General features: G+C 51.4%; 1 protein-coding gene across 1 annotated transcript in view; it reads left to right on the forward strand.

Moving 5' to 3' along the window:
• Positions 1–1950: 1950 nt before the first annotated feature.
• ONECUT1 (one cut homeobox 1) overlaps positions 1951–16795 on the forward strand; it is a gene marked incomplete at both ends in the record, with an annotated part of 37769 nt that continues 22924 nt past the window's right edge. The window contains one exon of the mRNA XM_081105555.1: positions 1951–3064. Coding sequence (XP_080961681.1) covers positions 1951–3064 — 1114 coding nt within the window. The remainder of the gene's footprint in view (positions 3065–16795) is intronic.

The following is a 16795-nucleotide window of genomic DNA, read 5'->3' on the forward strand; positions in this document are numbered from 1 at the left end:
CAAGCTTTTGCCTAGCCTAGGCCCTAGGGGAACCAGTCACCTCTGCTACTTCCATCCCAGCCCTGATGTCTCCTGGGATCTGGGAGCATTTTCAGTAGAAACACCTCTGGTGGGCTCTGACCGGGTATCCCAGCAAAGGGAAGTACAATTTGAGTTTGGACCAGTGCAGGCCACACACACTTTATTCCATATCCGGGCCCAGATACCCAGGCTTTGAGAGGCAGGCTCCCATTGTGACCACCTTTCGCCCGGGGCTGAGGCTTGGCGCTGACCCGGTCGTAACTGCCAAGAGCCTGACAATGGGCACATCTGTCCTTTCTCTGAGGGATGAAAGCACCTAAGCGGACACGGCTCTGCCTTTTGTTGCAGATTTTTTTTTTCTTTCCTTTGTAAATGAAAGAAAGCCGCGGCATGTGGCGGCCGGGTGTACATCCCACACTGGGGGCCGCCCCACGCGTCCCCACCAGGCCCAAGGACCACGTTCGATTCCAGATTGGAGCGTGATTGTGAGAAGCGGACAATTACGCCCGAAGCTGAATTGATTTTCAAATCTGGAGGCTTCTCACGCGGACGCCGGGAAGAGGGCGTCCCTGCGGGCCAAGCAGAGACCGGAGCGCCTGGTCCACCCTGCGGGGATCAGTCCTTCCCGCGAGCAGTGGCTTCTGGGCGCTTTACCAGGAGGGCCAAGGGGAAGTCACAGGAACGGGCTGGGCCACCAGCACCCAGAAGTTAACCTGGGAACCCAGCAGGGCACTCCCGCCCCAACACACACACACACACACACACACACACACACACACACGACTTCGGAAGCAGAGGCGCCGACTTAATTGTCAGCGGGGCCAGAGGAGGAACCAGCCGGCAGGAGACAGCCAGGTATGGGCCGGGCTGGGACTCTTGGCACCGAGCGCTCCTCTCCCACATCGTGGAGAAGGACAGAGGGGTGGGCAGAGGAGTATCAAGAAGGTCCGAGCTTTCTGGGTCAGCAGCCACACAGCTGACCGAAGCCTTTAAGCTATTTGTTCCCTGCGGACGGGTAAAACGTGGACTCCCCGAATCCCTCCGGAAAGTAAAGCTTAGTGGGCCAGGGTGGTGGGAGTGGTGGCAGCCTCAGCATCCCGGGCAAACTGCGCCGGGGGCAGCAGCTGGAGAGAGCGCGCCGACGGCTCTTCAGCGCACCACCCGGGAGGAAAACCCAGCCAGAGCAGCCAGGGGCTGGGAGGACAGCGCCCCCCGCCCCCCAGCCTGGGAGCCGAGAGGGACGCGAGTCCCCCGGGGTTGTGGTGGCGGCCCCAGGTCGCTCTGTGTCCTGGGCCTTCCCACGTGCGCGCCGCAAATCCGGCCACTCGGCGCCACCGGTGAGGCGCAGGACCCCCTCCTCCATTTGTACGGGGACATCACGGGCCGCGCGCGCGGGGGCCCAGGGGGCGGGGCCGAGCCGCGCGCCTGCGCGCTGCGCCCAGCGGGCGTGAGGGCGGGCCGCGGCGGCGGCGGCGGCGGCGGCGGCAGCGGCGGCAGCACCGCGGCCACAGAGTCTGCAACAGTAACCCAGCCATGGCTCGAGCTGGCCAGCGGCGCGGGCAGGCAGCAGCCGCGGAAGGCGCGCGGGCTGCGTCAGGGGAGCCGGGGACCTCACAATTCTAAGAAAGAGAGGGGCGAGAGGGGGCCAGGGGCGAGGAGGCTGGGGACACAGCGCTCAGCCAACGGTGAGGATCCTTTTTGAAAATTAATATTAAAAAAAGAGAGAGAACGCAGAGGAAAAGGTGGGGGCAAGCGGGAAGGCGATTCATACAGAGAGGCAGGCAGAGCCCCACAGTGAGAGGAAAAGGAAGGAAGCAAGGAAGGCCACAGTCGCCGGCAGCCGATGTGAAGACCGGACTCCGTGCGCCCTTCGCCGCCTCTGCCCGGCCTCATCGATGTTGTGTCCGCCGCCCGCTCGCCCGGATCACGATGAATGCGCAGCTGACCATGGAGGCGATCGGCGAGCTGCACGGGGTGAGCCATGAACCAGTGCCCGCCCCTACCGACCTGCTGGGTGGCAGTCCCCACGCGCGAAGCTCCGTGGCGCACCGCGGTAGCCACCTGCCCCCCGCGCACCCACGCTCCATGGGCATGGCGTCCCTGCTGGACGGCGGCGGCGGCGGCGGCGGCGAATACCACCACCACCACCGGGCCCCTGAGCACAGCCTGGCCGGCCCCCTTCACCCCACGATGACCATGGCCTGCGAGACTCCCCCAGGTATGAGCATGCCCACCACCTACACCACCTTGACTCCCCTGCAGCCGCTGCCGCCCATCTCCACCGTCTCGGACAAGTTTCCCCACCATCACCACCACCACCACCACCATCACCACCACCACCCGCACCACCACCAGCGCCTGGCGGGCAACGTGAGCGGTAGCTTCACGCTCATGCGGGACGAGCGAGGGCTGGCCTCCATGAATAACCTCTATACCCCCTACCACAAGGACGTGGCTGGCATGGGCCAGAGCCTCTCGCCCCTCTCTGGTTCCGGTCTGGGCAGCATCCACAACTCCCAGCAAGGGCTCCCCCACTATGCTCACCCTGGCGCCGCCATGCCCACCGACAAGATGCTCACCCCCAACGGCTTCGAAGCCCACCACCCGGCCATGCTCGGTCGTCACGGGGAGCAGCACCTCACGCCCACCTCGGCCGGCATGGTTCCCATCAACGGCCTCCCCCCGCACCACCCCCACGCCCACCTGAACGCCCAGGGCCACGGGCAGCTCCTGGGCACAGCCCGGGAGCCCAACCCTTCCGTGACCGGTGCGCAGGTCAGCAATGGGAGTAATTCAGGACAAATGGAAGAGATCAATACCAAAGAGGTGGCACAGCGCATCACCACCGAGCTCAAGCGCTACAGCATCCCACAGGCCATCTTCGCTCAGAGGGTGCTCTGCCGCTCCCAGGGGACCCTCTCGGACCTGCTGCGCAACCCCAAACCCTGGAGCAAACTCAAGTCTGGCCGGGAGACGTTCCGGAGGATGTGGAAGTGGCTGCAGGAGCCGGAGTTCCAGCGCATGTCTGCGCTCCGCTTAGCAGGTGAGCGCGTCAAGGAGTTGTGCGCGCGGAATAGAAGGGAGGGGACGCCTAGGAACCGAAGGAGGGCGGGAAGAAGAGAGGACTGGGGCTCACCACCCCTCCTCCTTGCCCCGGGATGGTGTCCTTGGGCCTGGAAGAGCCGGTACGGGGCTCCGGGCAGCAGACCGCCTCCTCCAGGACGTGGTGCGTTGGGCTGTGGGAGGCCCTGAGGGCTGAGTGCTGCGGTCTCTGCGACTGCGGGGCGCGTTTGTGCTGGGAGACCGCGCGGGCAGCCCGCACTGCCCGAGGCGGAGAACCCTCCCCTCACCTGGGGAGACGCCGTCTGTGCGGCGCTTCTCGGTTGGACACTTGGGCTGGAGCTGCCTGCCAATGTTGATCTGAACTCGCTGCGGTAACCCCCCGTCCCGCACTAACTCTATAGGGGCGGGAGGGGCCCGCAGTCAGAGTTGGGGCAGAAGGTTCTACAGCCGCGAGGAGGTGGGTGTAAGCGGACTTGCAGCGGGCTGTGGAAGGAAGAGGGAGACGGGCGGTGCGGAGGTCCTGGTCCGCCCGGAGACAGCCTGCCCTGCTTCCTCGCTTAGGACTTCTCATTTTCATGGTATTCCTTTGCATGATGTTTCATCTAAATCCCAATGCAGGGAAGGGCGGGGGTGTGGAAATGGCCCCCGAGTCTGCGAGCAAGGGTCTCCCGGACCCGAAACCCCGAAGCGTCTCGGAGTTTTGCGGGAAGGGCTCTGGCGGCGCTGCACGGACCCGGTGCCTACCTCCCCTCACCTCTTTCGACCAAGGTGAGGAGGAGGCTCCAGGGGCGGACTAGCCCAGGGACAGCTGAGCCCAGGCTGAAGGCACCGAGGGTTTCCTGCGGATTCTGCGACCTCCGAGGGCGGAGGACACGAGGGGAAGTGGAGCCGCGGGTAGCCTTGGGCGGACTCGGTTTGATGAGACCCGGGCTGAGCTGAGTAACTCCTGGGTTCATCCCCCCACAACCCCCACCCCCAGCCCCAATTTTAGCCCCGGCGCCATGGCCTGAGTCCTGGCGAAGAGAAAGGTAAAAGCCGGTATGCGGGTTTGTTAATTAACTGATCGTTCTCCATTAATCCGTCCCTGGAGAACGAGAGACAGTCAATCCGCTCAGAGCCGGGGGCACTGAGCAGTTTCACAGACTAAAATCAAAGCCAGAGGCCAGAGCCCCCCTCCCCCACCTCGTGCGGGCCAATGAGAAGCTAGAGGGAGGCAGGTGCTGGCGTGCCCGCGAGCTCGCGACTCCGGCCGGGAGGCGACGCACAGCAATCTGCGGGTCTGGGCGCTTCTGGCCTGCCCTCCCGAGCGACCCGCTGGTTGAGCCTCAGCCCCGCGCTCCTGCGCTCCAAGCAAAGACCCCACGCAGGGAAGACAGGGGTGGGGAGACAGGAAGGGAGAGGTTGACAGGGTGCCCTCTAGGCTCCCGCGATTCCGCTCGCTAGCCTCGTGTGCTGCCGCCGTATCGCCCTCCCCCGCCCCTCCACTGCCCCTGCGGCTGACTGCGACCGGAGAGCCGCTGAAGTTCCAGGGAGGGTGGAGAAACGGCTGCCCCACTCCCCGGCCGCTCCACTAATGCGGGTGCCTAAGGTGATCAGTGCCTTTTCACACGCCTGCGCCAGACTCCAGCCGGGCTTCGGGACCTTTTTCCCGGGCAGTACCCGCACAGGCCGGCGGAGGGGGAGGTGGGGGTGGAGGGTTGGTGGAAAAGGAGGGCTGCCCCCGGGGAACCCGTCCCCCACCCGCCACCCCGTGAAGGCGCTTGCTCGGGACTTCAATGACCCTTCCTCCTCATTGCCTCCTGTTGCCGCCTGGAAGGACAGACTCTCGGGTTTTGTTCAGAGACGATCCCCGAGCCCTGGAAACCTGGTCTTGGGCCCTGTCCTGCGTGAGCGCCCTCTGATCTCCATGCCTGAGCGCCCCAGTGCTGTTGAGGGGAAGTCGGAATACTGCGACCCGCACATGGGAGGCGCGGGCAGCGTGCTGGCTGAGGCTCATGGAGCCGAGGAGGCTATCGAGTGGGCGCCTGCCTGGTATCCAGCAGCCTGTGCCATGTCATTCTCTGCCCCAGGCATGTGGTCTTTTTTTTTGGGGGGGGGGCAGGGGGGTTGCCGGGGAGGTTGGAGACTCTGGTAGGACACACGTTTGAACCCCTAATCCCAAAGGGCTTCCGCATCCTAAGACCCGGATGGAGGGATGGAGCGTTGACCCTTTCATTTCCCTTTCTTTAGCTTAATTAACGGGGTGGGGAGGGCTGGGATACGGTCTGGTGCGGAGGAAACCGGGAATACCATGTTGCTGCAAAAACCAGGATCTACTTTTAAGTCACTGAAGGACTATGAGGCGTTCTGTTAGCATTGTTATTTATAAAAAACAAAAGCGAGGCCGCTTCCTGAACCCTCTCAGTAATCTCGACTGGGCTTTGCAGGAGACATAGAATGGATTTCAGGGCATGTTGGTTGCAGCTGTGCAACACTGCTGCCTCCTCCCCACCAGCACTTCCCAGGCACCCGGAAGCTCCTTGCAGCTGTGCTCGCTCTTGCACTCAAAGACCCGTCAACCTAGTCCCCACCCCATGCGAGGCTGGGCCCACCGTGGTCGGTTCCATCCGTGGCGGCGGGAGAGTGGTTTCTCTGTGCCCCTCCCTGTACCCTAGGCTCCCCGCAGTTTGCTGAGAGTCAAGCCCTCCACACGTGGCTACGTGTTTGGGGAGGTGCCTTCTCCTTAGGAAATTACATCTGCTGGTGGAAGACGGGAGGGAGACAGGAGGAAATTCTCACCAAATTAACTACCTTTTAAAAATCAATATATGTTCCCTCAATGCAATACTTGCTGCTGCCCCATTAAAGTGCAGCACAACCAGATTCGCGCCGCTTCTCGTCCCAGGTGGGGGTGGGAGGTCTTGGCTGTGCGGGTGGGTGTGTGCCCCGCCTCTGACGCGGGCGCCTATTAAGATGCGAGGAGATTAGTTTCCAATTAAAGATTCCAGAAGGCGTCCACCACACTAGGGGAGCTGCCAGCGCAGGAAGAGGCTGCAAAGTGCACCCGCCAGCTGGCGCAGCACCCGGGACCTGGGAGGTGAGGCCTGCAGGCCCAGGATTCGGGCAGGGGTGTGTGCTGGGCAACTCGGACCCTTTGGTACCTGGAGGCAAGGAAACCTCCAAATGCCAGGGAGCCGGCTGGGTCTCTGGAACCGGACTGCGCCCCCTTCCTGTTCAGAATTTGTTCCAGAGTGACTTAAAAAAGGGCCTGGGGAGGAGGAGGGGGATCTGGCCCGGAGGTGGCCATGAGAAAGTCTGGCCAGGGCCAACCTGGACTGTGTTTGCCGTAAGTGGCCTTGCGGCCTGGTTGATTGATAACAGGCCCCTGCGCAAGTTCATTTGCTTTTTGTTAATATTTATCCCCGCGGGTGACATTTCAACTGTCCCCTTGCTTCCTGGGGCCACGGGAGCTAAACAGGAGAGCCTGGGGCCAAGGTGCTGGCTCTGGGAACCCCACTTCCCCAATCCTCAAAGACTCCCGCTGGCCGGAGCCCGGAGAACAGCCGGGACTGGGTGTGGGGACGCTGGAGCTGGGAGAGCCCCTGAGTCACAGAGTGGGAAGAGAAGGCGCCAAGTGAATTGGTTCCCTCACGCCCCAGGTCTCCCGCGCAGTGCAGCTGCTCGCAGCAAGCTGCGGCTGGAACAAAGGGCTGGCGGGGTGCGGCCGGTGGCGGCTGGGCTCGAATCCTGTGAGGAGTGCCTCTTCCGAAGGCCTGGGAGGGCCTCCTCCCAGAGTGGCTGGGGACTGGGCCAGTAGTCAGAGGGCGATTACCCCCACCCTACCCCCAGGCCCAATGATGGCTGGAGACCCCACACACACCAGCTCAGCAGGAAACCAAAAGGCCTCGCTCTTGGGGACAGTTAGCAGAAGGTTCTACGTGAGCCTTTCTTGCAGCCCATGTCTGAACCCTCGAGGATATGAGACAAAAGTTTCGCCTTGCTGTCCCCACCAGGGAGCACAAACACCCCGGTGAGGAGAGAAAGGAGGGAGGGGTTAGGAAGTGTGCATGTGGTTTGACTAGGGTGGGGGGGGAGACCTGCTCTGGGGGCTTGAGGAGGCCTGACGGTTATTGTGTGGCGACTCAGGTGTCAACTTATCGAGGATGGCAACCTGAGATAAGTAAACACCTCGGCCCGTTCAAAGGGTGACCGACTGTCCTGCCAGCGGTGCAGCCCCGAGCCCCTTGGAATCGCCAGGGGGGTGATGGGTTTGGCCTGAGCGACCCGCCCGGCCCAGGGCTGCTGTGGTCACTAGAGACCCAACCCTGCCGTCGCTGCTTTGCAACCGGCAATTGGGACGGACTGTGCCATCCCATCGCAGGTTGTGTTTGTAGCCTCAGAGAGACTGAAAACCCAGGGCGCGACTTTATCTTCAAGGGTCCAGCCGTGGGCGCGCTCCCTGTGGGCTCGCCTTCCCTGGGTAGCGGCCGGCTGTGCTGCGATAGCTGCGAGCGCCCCCTGCGGGCGGCGGGCCTGGCGCCCAGCAATCCTCCGTGGTTCAACCTGCTACGGAGCTGTCCCAGGGATTTCACAAACGGTAACTATTTTGAGAGGAAGAGGATGTGGAGGAGGAAGAAAAGGATAGCTAGTGAATCTGTCTTGGTCCCCAACAATGCTTTAATATTACCCCAGTGATGACACAACATTGCCATCCCATCCCCCAAAGTACACACCAACTCTAACCTATCCAAACAAGATGCGAGTCTGGATTTTCTGGCCGAATGATACTTTTGCGGGCATGTTTTTATTTGAGGAGCTCAGGGCCAGAGCAGAGAAGGTGACTCTGTGTCTGAAGAAGGAGGTTGGGGCTGAGGGCTGTAGGACCTGGAGGGCGGGCTAGCGGTTCCTTTGTTTTATTGTTTCCCCTTCCAGCTAACGGATGGAAGTTGGGAGGCTGCTCGGAGGCCTTGAGCTTGGAGGTCTTTGTTTGGTCCCTTGTTGAGTGGGTGAAAGGGCGTCCGCAGGCCCACCGGCTGGGAGCCTTGGTGCAGCGTCAGGACCCTGGACAGGGCCCTGCCTGCGTGCAGCCTGGTAGATCCAGTTTCTTGTCGCCCCTGGAAGGTGGCAGGGATGTCTTTGAAGAGATAGAGTGAGAAAAGGAAAACTAACAGCTAATATTCAGACCTTTGTGAGAGATCGTAAGAGCCCGCCAGAAATATACACCACCACAATCAAGTAATCGGAAAGATCAAACCTATTCTCGTCGATCCGGTGGTTGATCTTTACCTCCCTCTCTAGCAGCTTTCTGTGTGCGTCTGAGAGCACACCTGCTTATAAAATCGGAATTCGAGTCCCTATGGGTGTGACAGGGGTTGGATCATTAAGCTAAAACGTTCAATTCAGTCCCTTTGATCCATGCTGAGGAAAATCTATAGTCATCTCTAATCTATGAGGTCTTTAAAGAGGTGGTTACACGGGCTGTTTTGATGTCATCATTTCCACATTTGTGGTGAATTCAGCTAATCAAACAGACACTGCTACCCAAAGTTCTCAAAAGAAACAGTTCTTACAAAGTATATCGGTAAAATTTATTGTTGATTTCCGTGAAGGAAAGAAAATCCTGAAATCCGATGAAGGTAGGTAATTAGCAGGGAGGTTCTTGGTGTCTTGCTCCTCAGAATCCATAGTTAGAAGACTTGCCCTTCAAGTGACAGTGCTCAGTGGTGTTTGGTAAACTCCACATATTAGAATAAACACCAACTTAATGTTTAAATTAACCAAGAAGCCTTGTTGGATTGGGTGAGAAATGACTAGTTTCACTGCAGATCCTGTTAAAACAGTAGAATTTCCACTCTTTTGGTAAAATTGAAAAATCCCCTAGGGTAGCAACAGAAAGAGGGTCTTAATGAAATCATGGTAATTAGAGGGTAGATTTCTTATAATTCTGGATGAAAGCATTCAACAAGTATTCATTAAATACAATTTCATTATGTATCTATTTGAATAAGAAGAATAAACACATTTGGGAGGAGAAGAGCTATATTATTTCCACATGGAAAGAGTTCAGTAACAAGAAAAAGACTTATTTGTAATGTGAATAAATTTAGTGAACAATTATAAATTCCTGTCTCCTATCAATATATTTGTATAGGTTTTTACTTTCAACATGTGTATGTTAATACTAATGAAGCTTTATTTCCTCCTGAAATGATAGGATTGGGTTAGATAACCAGTCACAAGACAATCTGATTATTTTGATATGAACAAAGATTTGTGTTTTATCACAGTGTCTTGCTATAAAGTGATCACATTATATTTCCCCCAGGAGATATTATATTATCATAAAGTTGGAACAAATTATCTTCTAGAAATTTTCTTCTAATTTAGGTGAGACAATTTGATAACACAACAGCTGAATAGAACCAGACCCTGAAGTACAACCCATCAGATTTTCATGGCAATTGATAAGGAAGGTTATGTCTGCTGTGCACTTTCTGTTTGCCAGATACATGCTAGGCACAGAGATGTTCTCATTGAATATTCATTGTCTATGCCAGTGGCTCCCAAATTGTGCTAAGTATTGGAATCGCTTAGTGATCTTTAAAAAAAGTGATTCCTGGCTACAACCTTAGATAGTCTGTTTTAATTGCTATAGGGCAGCCGCGGGCAAGCTACGGCCCTCGGGCCGGATCCGGCCCGTTTGAAATGAATAAAACTAAAAAAAAAAAAGACCGTACCCTTTTATGTAATGATGTTTACTTTGAATTTTTATTAGTTCACACAAACACTCCATCCATGCTTTTGTTCCGGCCCTCCAGTCCAGTTTAAGAACCCATTGTGGCCCTCTAGTCAAAAAGTTTGCCCACCCCTGCTATAGGGCATGATCTGGGCATTGGGATTGTTAAGAGTTTGAGGTGATTTCAATGTGCAGCAAAATTTGGGGTCCACTAGTTTCTGTGCTAGCTACCACACTTACCCTGTTTCTCCGTACGATGAGATTAAATAACTTACCTGAGGTAGCACAGCTGGAAATCACTGATGCATGGAACTCAGGCTTCCCAGCCATGGCCCAGAACCCTCTTACCCTCCTCCTTGTGCCTCTATTACTAGTACAGGTCTTCCAGGTCAATGGGCCTCGAGTGCAGAAATGTCTGATTCTCTGTCACAAACACCCAATCTAGAAAGCCTCTGCATAATAAAGGTCTTGAAGTTAAAGGGTGCGTCTTCTCTCTGGGACTCTGAATGAGAGTTACTTATGGAAACTGAGTATTTCCTTTTTACTCGGGACTTACCAGAGAGACTTTCTGTTGCTCTCTTTTGAAGAAGCAGCCAGAGGGAATGGAAGGCAGCAGCAGAGCTAGAGGTGGAACCCAAGTCTCCCTGCCCGTTTGTTCACTTAAACAATTATTGATGGGCAAGACCCATCTCATCAGATGTGTTCTGTGGGTAGGACTGGCCCATGGGGACCCGTGCCTGGAGGAGGGCCCAGATGCCCAAACCTCCCATACTTTCAGGCATTGGTCTTCTGATCTGCACTTGCACAGCAATTACATTTCTTGGCTTCACATCAACGCCAGCCTTGCTGTCCCAAAGCTTGCCTATTATTCATAGTTTGGGACTCTGCTCTAAAAAAATAATGAATTGACTAAAACTCTGTATATATGTTGGCAATCATCCAGAGGGCAACTTAGAGTTCCCATCAACTACTGTGTGTTTCCAGTTATCCATGTGTTTCTCATCTCCCTTTGCATATGCCATAGGGCGGGCACTCAGAACCGAGTTGCTGAAATCACTGCTTTCGTTTTCACATCTGGTGAGGAGCGCATAGTCCCAACGAGGGATTATCAAAGGAACACAATAAACTATGTGCTTTTCTCTTTCTTTCCTGTGGTCTTCTAAAACAGCTCAGTGGGGGAAACCAAATAAATAAACCAGCGGAGCGCGCCACCTAGTGGCCCCCGTGCTCACTTCAGGTAAAGTGCGTGAGAGGAGTGGCTAACGCGATTCAAGTATTGATGGAGTCACAAAAATCGTTCATTAAGGCAATTTAATCTTTGCTATTAAATGTCCCTTCAATTCATTTGGGGTAATTAAGATGCAGTTAAAGTGATTAAATTCTAATTACTTATGCTAGACAAAGACATATTTGTCACACTAATGCGGTTAACTAAGGACTCAGAAAGAAAGTTAACATTTACTTCAAATGATGCAACTGGAAAAATCAGTTCCTCTTTTCATCATTAATCTAGTGAGCTGGGTGATTATGTAATGGCACTACAAGCTCATTAAATAGGGGAAGTGCTGATTAAAATGACTGCGAAGAGGAAACCTGAACCAGGAGTACCTCCGCACCGTTTGCTCAGCATTCCTCGCAAAGTTACTTGGCGTTCTTTCCCACCCCACAGCAATAAACAGCTCCTGAGTTTTTTCCTGATGCTAAAAGAGGGATGGGCTCACAGAAATCTTTTATTGTCAGCCTATAGACATTGTTAAACCAGAAGATATGTTAAAATAGTAAATAAATTCTTGGGGTAGGGATGAGTAAGGGAAGTGTGTCTGTCTGCATTGGAGGGTGGGTCCTTCCTGAGTTAAAATGTCCACTGCAGGCTTCCGAACCACATTCCCTCACACAAACACCCTTGCTAGTAAGCAGTCCTTCTCCCCCTCCCTAGTTCCACTTTACTGCCTTTGATGCCTGGAGACAGATTCCTTTGCACGGGATCACGCTCTGTTTAATTATTAGGTGCACTCAGCTGCAAATTGGTTCCTCTTCAGTGTTTTTCTACATTCACTTGTAAAGCCATGTGAGATGAGACTATAAGCCGTCAAGTTACTGAGACTATTTTGCCATAATCTGCACATAGTTCCCAGCCTCTTGCCATAGCTTAATTATGGGTGCTCAGAAGTGTGGGGTGAATTGAAACTTATTAAATTTGAAGCTTGCCTTCCTTACAAAACGGCTTCTTAAGGCAGTGCCTAGCATTTCCCTGGTGTGGAGGTGGGGGTGGGGGTGGGGGTGGGGGTGGTGTGGGGGGAGGTGATCCAGAAACAAAAATGGTCAGTCAGAAAATTGGGGATTCTTTTCTCCAGGAGATGGGTGTCTTTCAACACTGTTAAATTTGCATATTGAAAACCATAATTGTGGAGATCGCCTTTATCTCATTGAAATTCAGTATTACCCTGTTGACTTCGTAAGCAAAGAAGCTAATGTTATCAAATGTATCAGTCAATTAAGTCAAACCACCACCTTTTAAAAATAAATGGGAAGTTATTTGAATATTTAGAGTCATTATTAATTTAATAGAACATGTTATGCCCCCTTAGATTACTAAAACAAACAAACATTTTTAAACCCTGGAGTAAAAATCAAGAGCCCTAGAGACAGGTTCTTGCACTAATTAGCTCTGAGAACTTGTCAAGTCTTTGAACCTTTCTGGGCCTCAGTCCCCTTAAATGTAGAATGAAGGATTTGGCCTTAGGGTGCTTCCAGGTCTCACATTCTATGATCGATTACCTTCTATGGTGACTGCACATCCACAGCAAAGTCTGTTTTCTCAGTTCAGTGCTCTGTCCCAAAGTCAGGATTCAGCAGGATGTAAGGCCCAGGGGCCATCTGTTGGGCAGAGTCTCAGGACCAGGCTCTCCTGTCAGATGGCCAGGAGGAAACAGTCCATCCAGTCAGGAGAGCTGCCTTCTAGCACAAAAATGCTGCAGTTTGAGACTGCAGTTCCTGTGTCCTAATAGTACAAGCTGTTGGCAAGGCTATGGATCACCAGGAAGTCATACACTGCTGGTGAGAATGTAAATTGGCACTGTTACTTCCAAAGATAGTTGTGACATTATCTTATAAACCTGAACCTACTCCTATCCAGAAATTCCAACTCTTTGGTATATACTCAAAATAAATTTACAGGTGTTCCTGGAAATGCGTGCAAAACTGTTATCAACATTGTTCATTAGAAGAAAAGAAGAAAAAAAAAAACAGCCCAAATGTTCACTGATAAGGAATGCATAAATAAATTGTGATGGCCCTGGCTGGATGGCTCAGTTGGTTAGAGCATCATCCCATGCATCATTGTTAGTTCAATCCCCAATCAGGGCACATACCCAGGTTCAAACCTCCGTCCGGGGGAGTACAGGAAGGCAACTGATTGATGTTTCTCTCTCACATCAATGTTTTTCTCTTCCTCTCTCTAAAATCAATAAACATATCTTTGGGTGAGGAAAATAAATAAACAAACAAAGATGTCACAAGATATTTAAATAAATAGATAAATAAAATAAAAAATAAATTGTGATGTATTTATATAATATAGTAGTATCCTGTGATGAAAATGAATGAGCCACAGCTATACACAACAGCATAGTTGAGTCTTAAGAACAATGTTGCTTAAAAAAACAACAACAACAAGATGTAGAAGATCATACCAGAACAATACCATTTTTACAAACATCAAAAGCAAGCAATGCCAAATAATTATTGTTGGCAGATACATAAGTATTGTTTTAAAAATAACAAATGAATAATGAATACAAATTCAGGAGCGTGGTTACATCTGGTAGGAGAAAGCCAGGTGATCGGAGGAGAGAACACCCTTGTAGGTTCACATGGCAGCTGATGTTCTAGTTCTTTTGTTGAGTGCTGCCGTCACAGATATTTATTTTGTTATTATGCTTCCTATCTTAAGTATATGATGCATATTGTTTTGTAGGCAATACAATAGGTTACTTAATTTTAACATTGGGGGGCAGAAAGATTGTTTTTGTCTGATTCCCCAAACCAAACAAACCCCATAATTATATTTGGCCTATTTAGTACAAATTGAAAGAGGAAATGTCATTAGATATGGAAAGAGGGGACATTCTTTATTCATCTGAGCAGCTGTTATAGCAGCACTGTGCTTAGTCCTGGGGATAGTGTGTACAGCGGACTAGTCCCTTGCAACTCACAGTCTAGTGGGGAAGAGAGATAAGTCACTATCCATATCCTTCTTCTTGGTCGTTTGTGCTGAGAAGAGGTTCAGGGGACGATGAAGTGACATTTTTGGAGATCTGGAAGATGAGTAGGACTTGGATCAGAAACCAAGCAAGAGGCTTCCAGGCAGAGGGAACAATAGCATGTGCGGAAGCCCTGGCCGGAAATCCCTTTGCAGGTTTCTTGGATCTGGATTATCACTGATCTGGAGGCCTGTTCCTTTCCTGGCACAGCTGAGTGGCACAATCCCCTTCCGACGATAACAGAAGCCTTCTCTGAGGCCGTGGTTTTCAACGGTGGTCAGGGGTGAGCAGAGGTTTTCATATTTCTAGGGGAGCAAATCCGATTGGTGGAAGAGAGGTCAGGGAGAATACATGTTGGTTAAAAAGCCTCCCACATGATCCTGATATAACTCCAAGTTGAGAATTAGAATATTGACATTGGGAATTTAAGAGAAAATGGCTTTTTAAAAATATATATATTTTTATTGATTTCGGAGAGAAAGGAAGAGGGAGAGAGAGAAAGAAACATCAATGATGAGAGAGAATCATTGATCGGCTGCCTCCTGCATGCCCCACACTGGGGATGGAGGCAGCCCCACACTGGGGATCGAGCCCACAACCCAGGCATGTGCCCTTGACCAAAATCGAACCTGGGACCTTTCAGTTTGCAGGCTGGTGCTCTATCCACTGAGCCAAACTGGCTAGGGTGAGAAAATGATTTTTATTTTTGCCCCTTTATCATTTATTTTACCCTTTTTCTAAAATAACCTATCATTCCATAGCTTAAATACAGGGATGGGCAAAAGCAGGTTTACAGTTGTTCATAGGGAAAATAATACCATAGTTAAATAATAAAACAAGAATAAACTCTTATCCTTTTTATTATTTATTAATTATGGTAAACCTACTTTTGCCCCACCCTATAAAATATTATTATTACATAATACATAATGTTATTTATCATTATATAATATTTCACTTCTTTTTATCTCTTTTGAGATAAAAATTTACTCAAAAATTCAAGATTCCTGTAGGAATAATTGTTTCCATACTCTCCTCAATCTGAAAAATTATCACTGTTCTTTTGGTCCTCCTCCCAGTGAAAGTGTGGCTCCCACACAACAGCACTGGCCTTCTCAGGGAGCACTGGCCTTCTCAGGGAGCTTGCAGAGAAGTGCAGACTCTCGGGTTCCATCCCAGACCTACTGAATCTGAATCTGCATCTTGACAAGATCCCCAGGAGATTCATGTGCAAATTCAAGTCTGAGATGCTCCATGGAGGGTCTTATCACATCATCCAAAAGTTCTGTTTTCCTTCACTCACCAAAGCATTGACTGGGTGCCTCCTATGGGCCTGGCCTTGGGTGCCTTCTATGTGCTGGAACTTGGGATAAGTGCTGGAGCTGAAAAGAGGAACAATGTGTCAAATCCTGAAGGAGATGGCAGGGAGGATGTCGGTTAATAAATCCTTACAGTGTCTCTGATGAATGCTCTGATCCTGGTAGGAATCAAGTTCTGTGGGAGCAGGTAAGGAAAGTGGAAAGAAGGCTGAAAAAGCGACTACAAAGAACCCAGTGTATCTGTGTGGCCTAAAGGATTCGGGCCTATAAGAGTAGGAGCTAAACGAAGTTGTTTTTCTTGTGGAATGAAGTTTTGAGACTTGTTCTTTTGAAAACAAGCTTGAGTAGGAGATAATGGGAGAAGAGGCAGTAGCAGGGGACTAGCTATGAGGGTCTGATTATATGTCATTGTCAACACAAGTGGAGAAAATGGGTGGGCAGAACTTGAGGGACATTTCCAAAGTAAAATCCAGAAGACATTGTGGAGAGTGAAAAAGGAAGAGGAACCGACCCCTGTGGTTCTTTCTTGGGTAGCTGGGTGCTTGGGTATACCTTTAGCCATTGAATGGCTGTGGGAATGTAAATATAAAGTTATAACATTTCAGAATAGTCCACACTCTCAATCTGTCACCTCTGCACAGATTTGATATGTAAATTCAATTAGCTATGCCTCACCAGAATCTGTTACTTAATGATGTTAGTATGATGCTCATGAGGTAGATTGTGGGCTCAGCCCTTGAGGTCTGGTTTTCACTGCCCAGTGTTGGTGGGCAGCGATGGACCCTCTGATTCTAGCCAACAGTCAGCTGTTGGGCACACACTAACCACGAAGAACCAGGGTAAAGGTTAGTCCCAATCCATTCCTGCTGGTAGAGAAACAGAAGTAGTCCCCAGTAACTGTGGGTCAGGAGTCTTCTGTCTATAAATGAAGACAACAGGAGAGAAGATATAAGCACAGACATGTTGGAAGGACAGACAAGTGTTGGCAAGTCTTGGTTTTCATCACTTTCAGATCACTTTGGGATGGCCCAAAGTCAAGCATCTTCTCATACAAAAGAAAATTTTGCTTTATTCCAGTTGTTTTCATGATTGCTCACAAACCTCAATTTTTTAAAATTATTTTTAATTAATAGATATTTATTTTTGAGTACCTGCTATGGGCACATCATTTTTTAAGAGTTAAACAGGGTGGGGGAAAAAAGGAGACATATGTAATACCCTTTGTAATACTTTAAGCAATTAAAAAGAAAAAAGTTAAACAGCATAAAAAGGTATACAGAGGGGAAAAAACCTGTTTCTCCAAACCAATTACCTAGTTATGCAGTACCCCTTCCCTAGAAACAATTCCTGTTAGCATTTTCTTGTGTATTCTTCGGAGACAGGGCTTTTCAAGTGTGTGTGTGCGTGCATATTTA

Source organism: Myotis nattereri (genome assembly GCF_964212035.1).
Source record: "Myotis nattereri genome assembly, chromosome: 1".
Taxonomy (NCBI): Eukaryota; Metazoa; Chordata; class Mammalia; order Chiroptera; family Vespertilionidae; genus Myotis; species Myotis nattereri.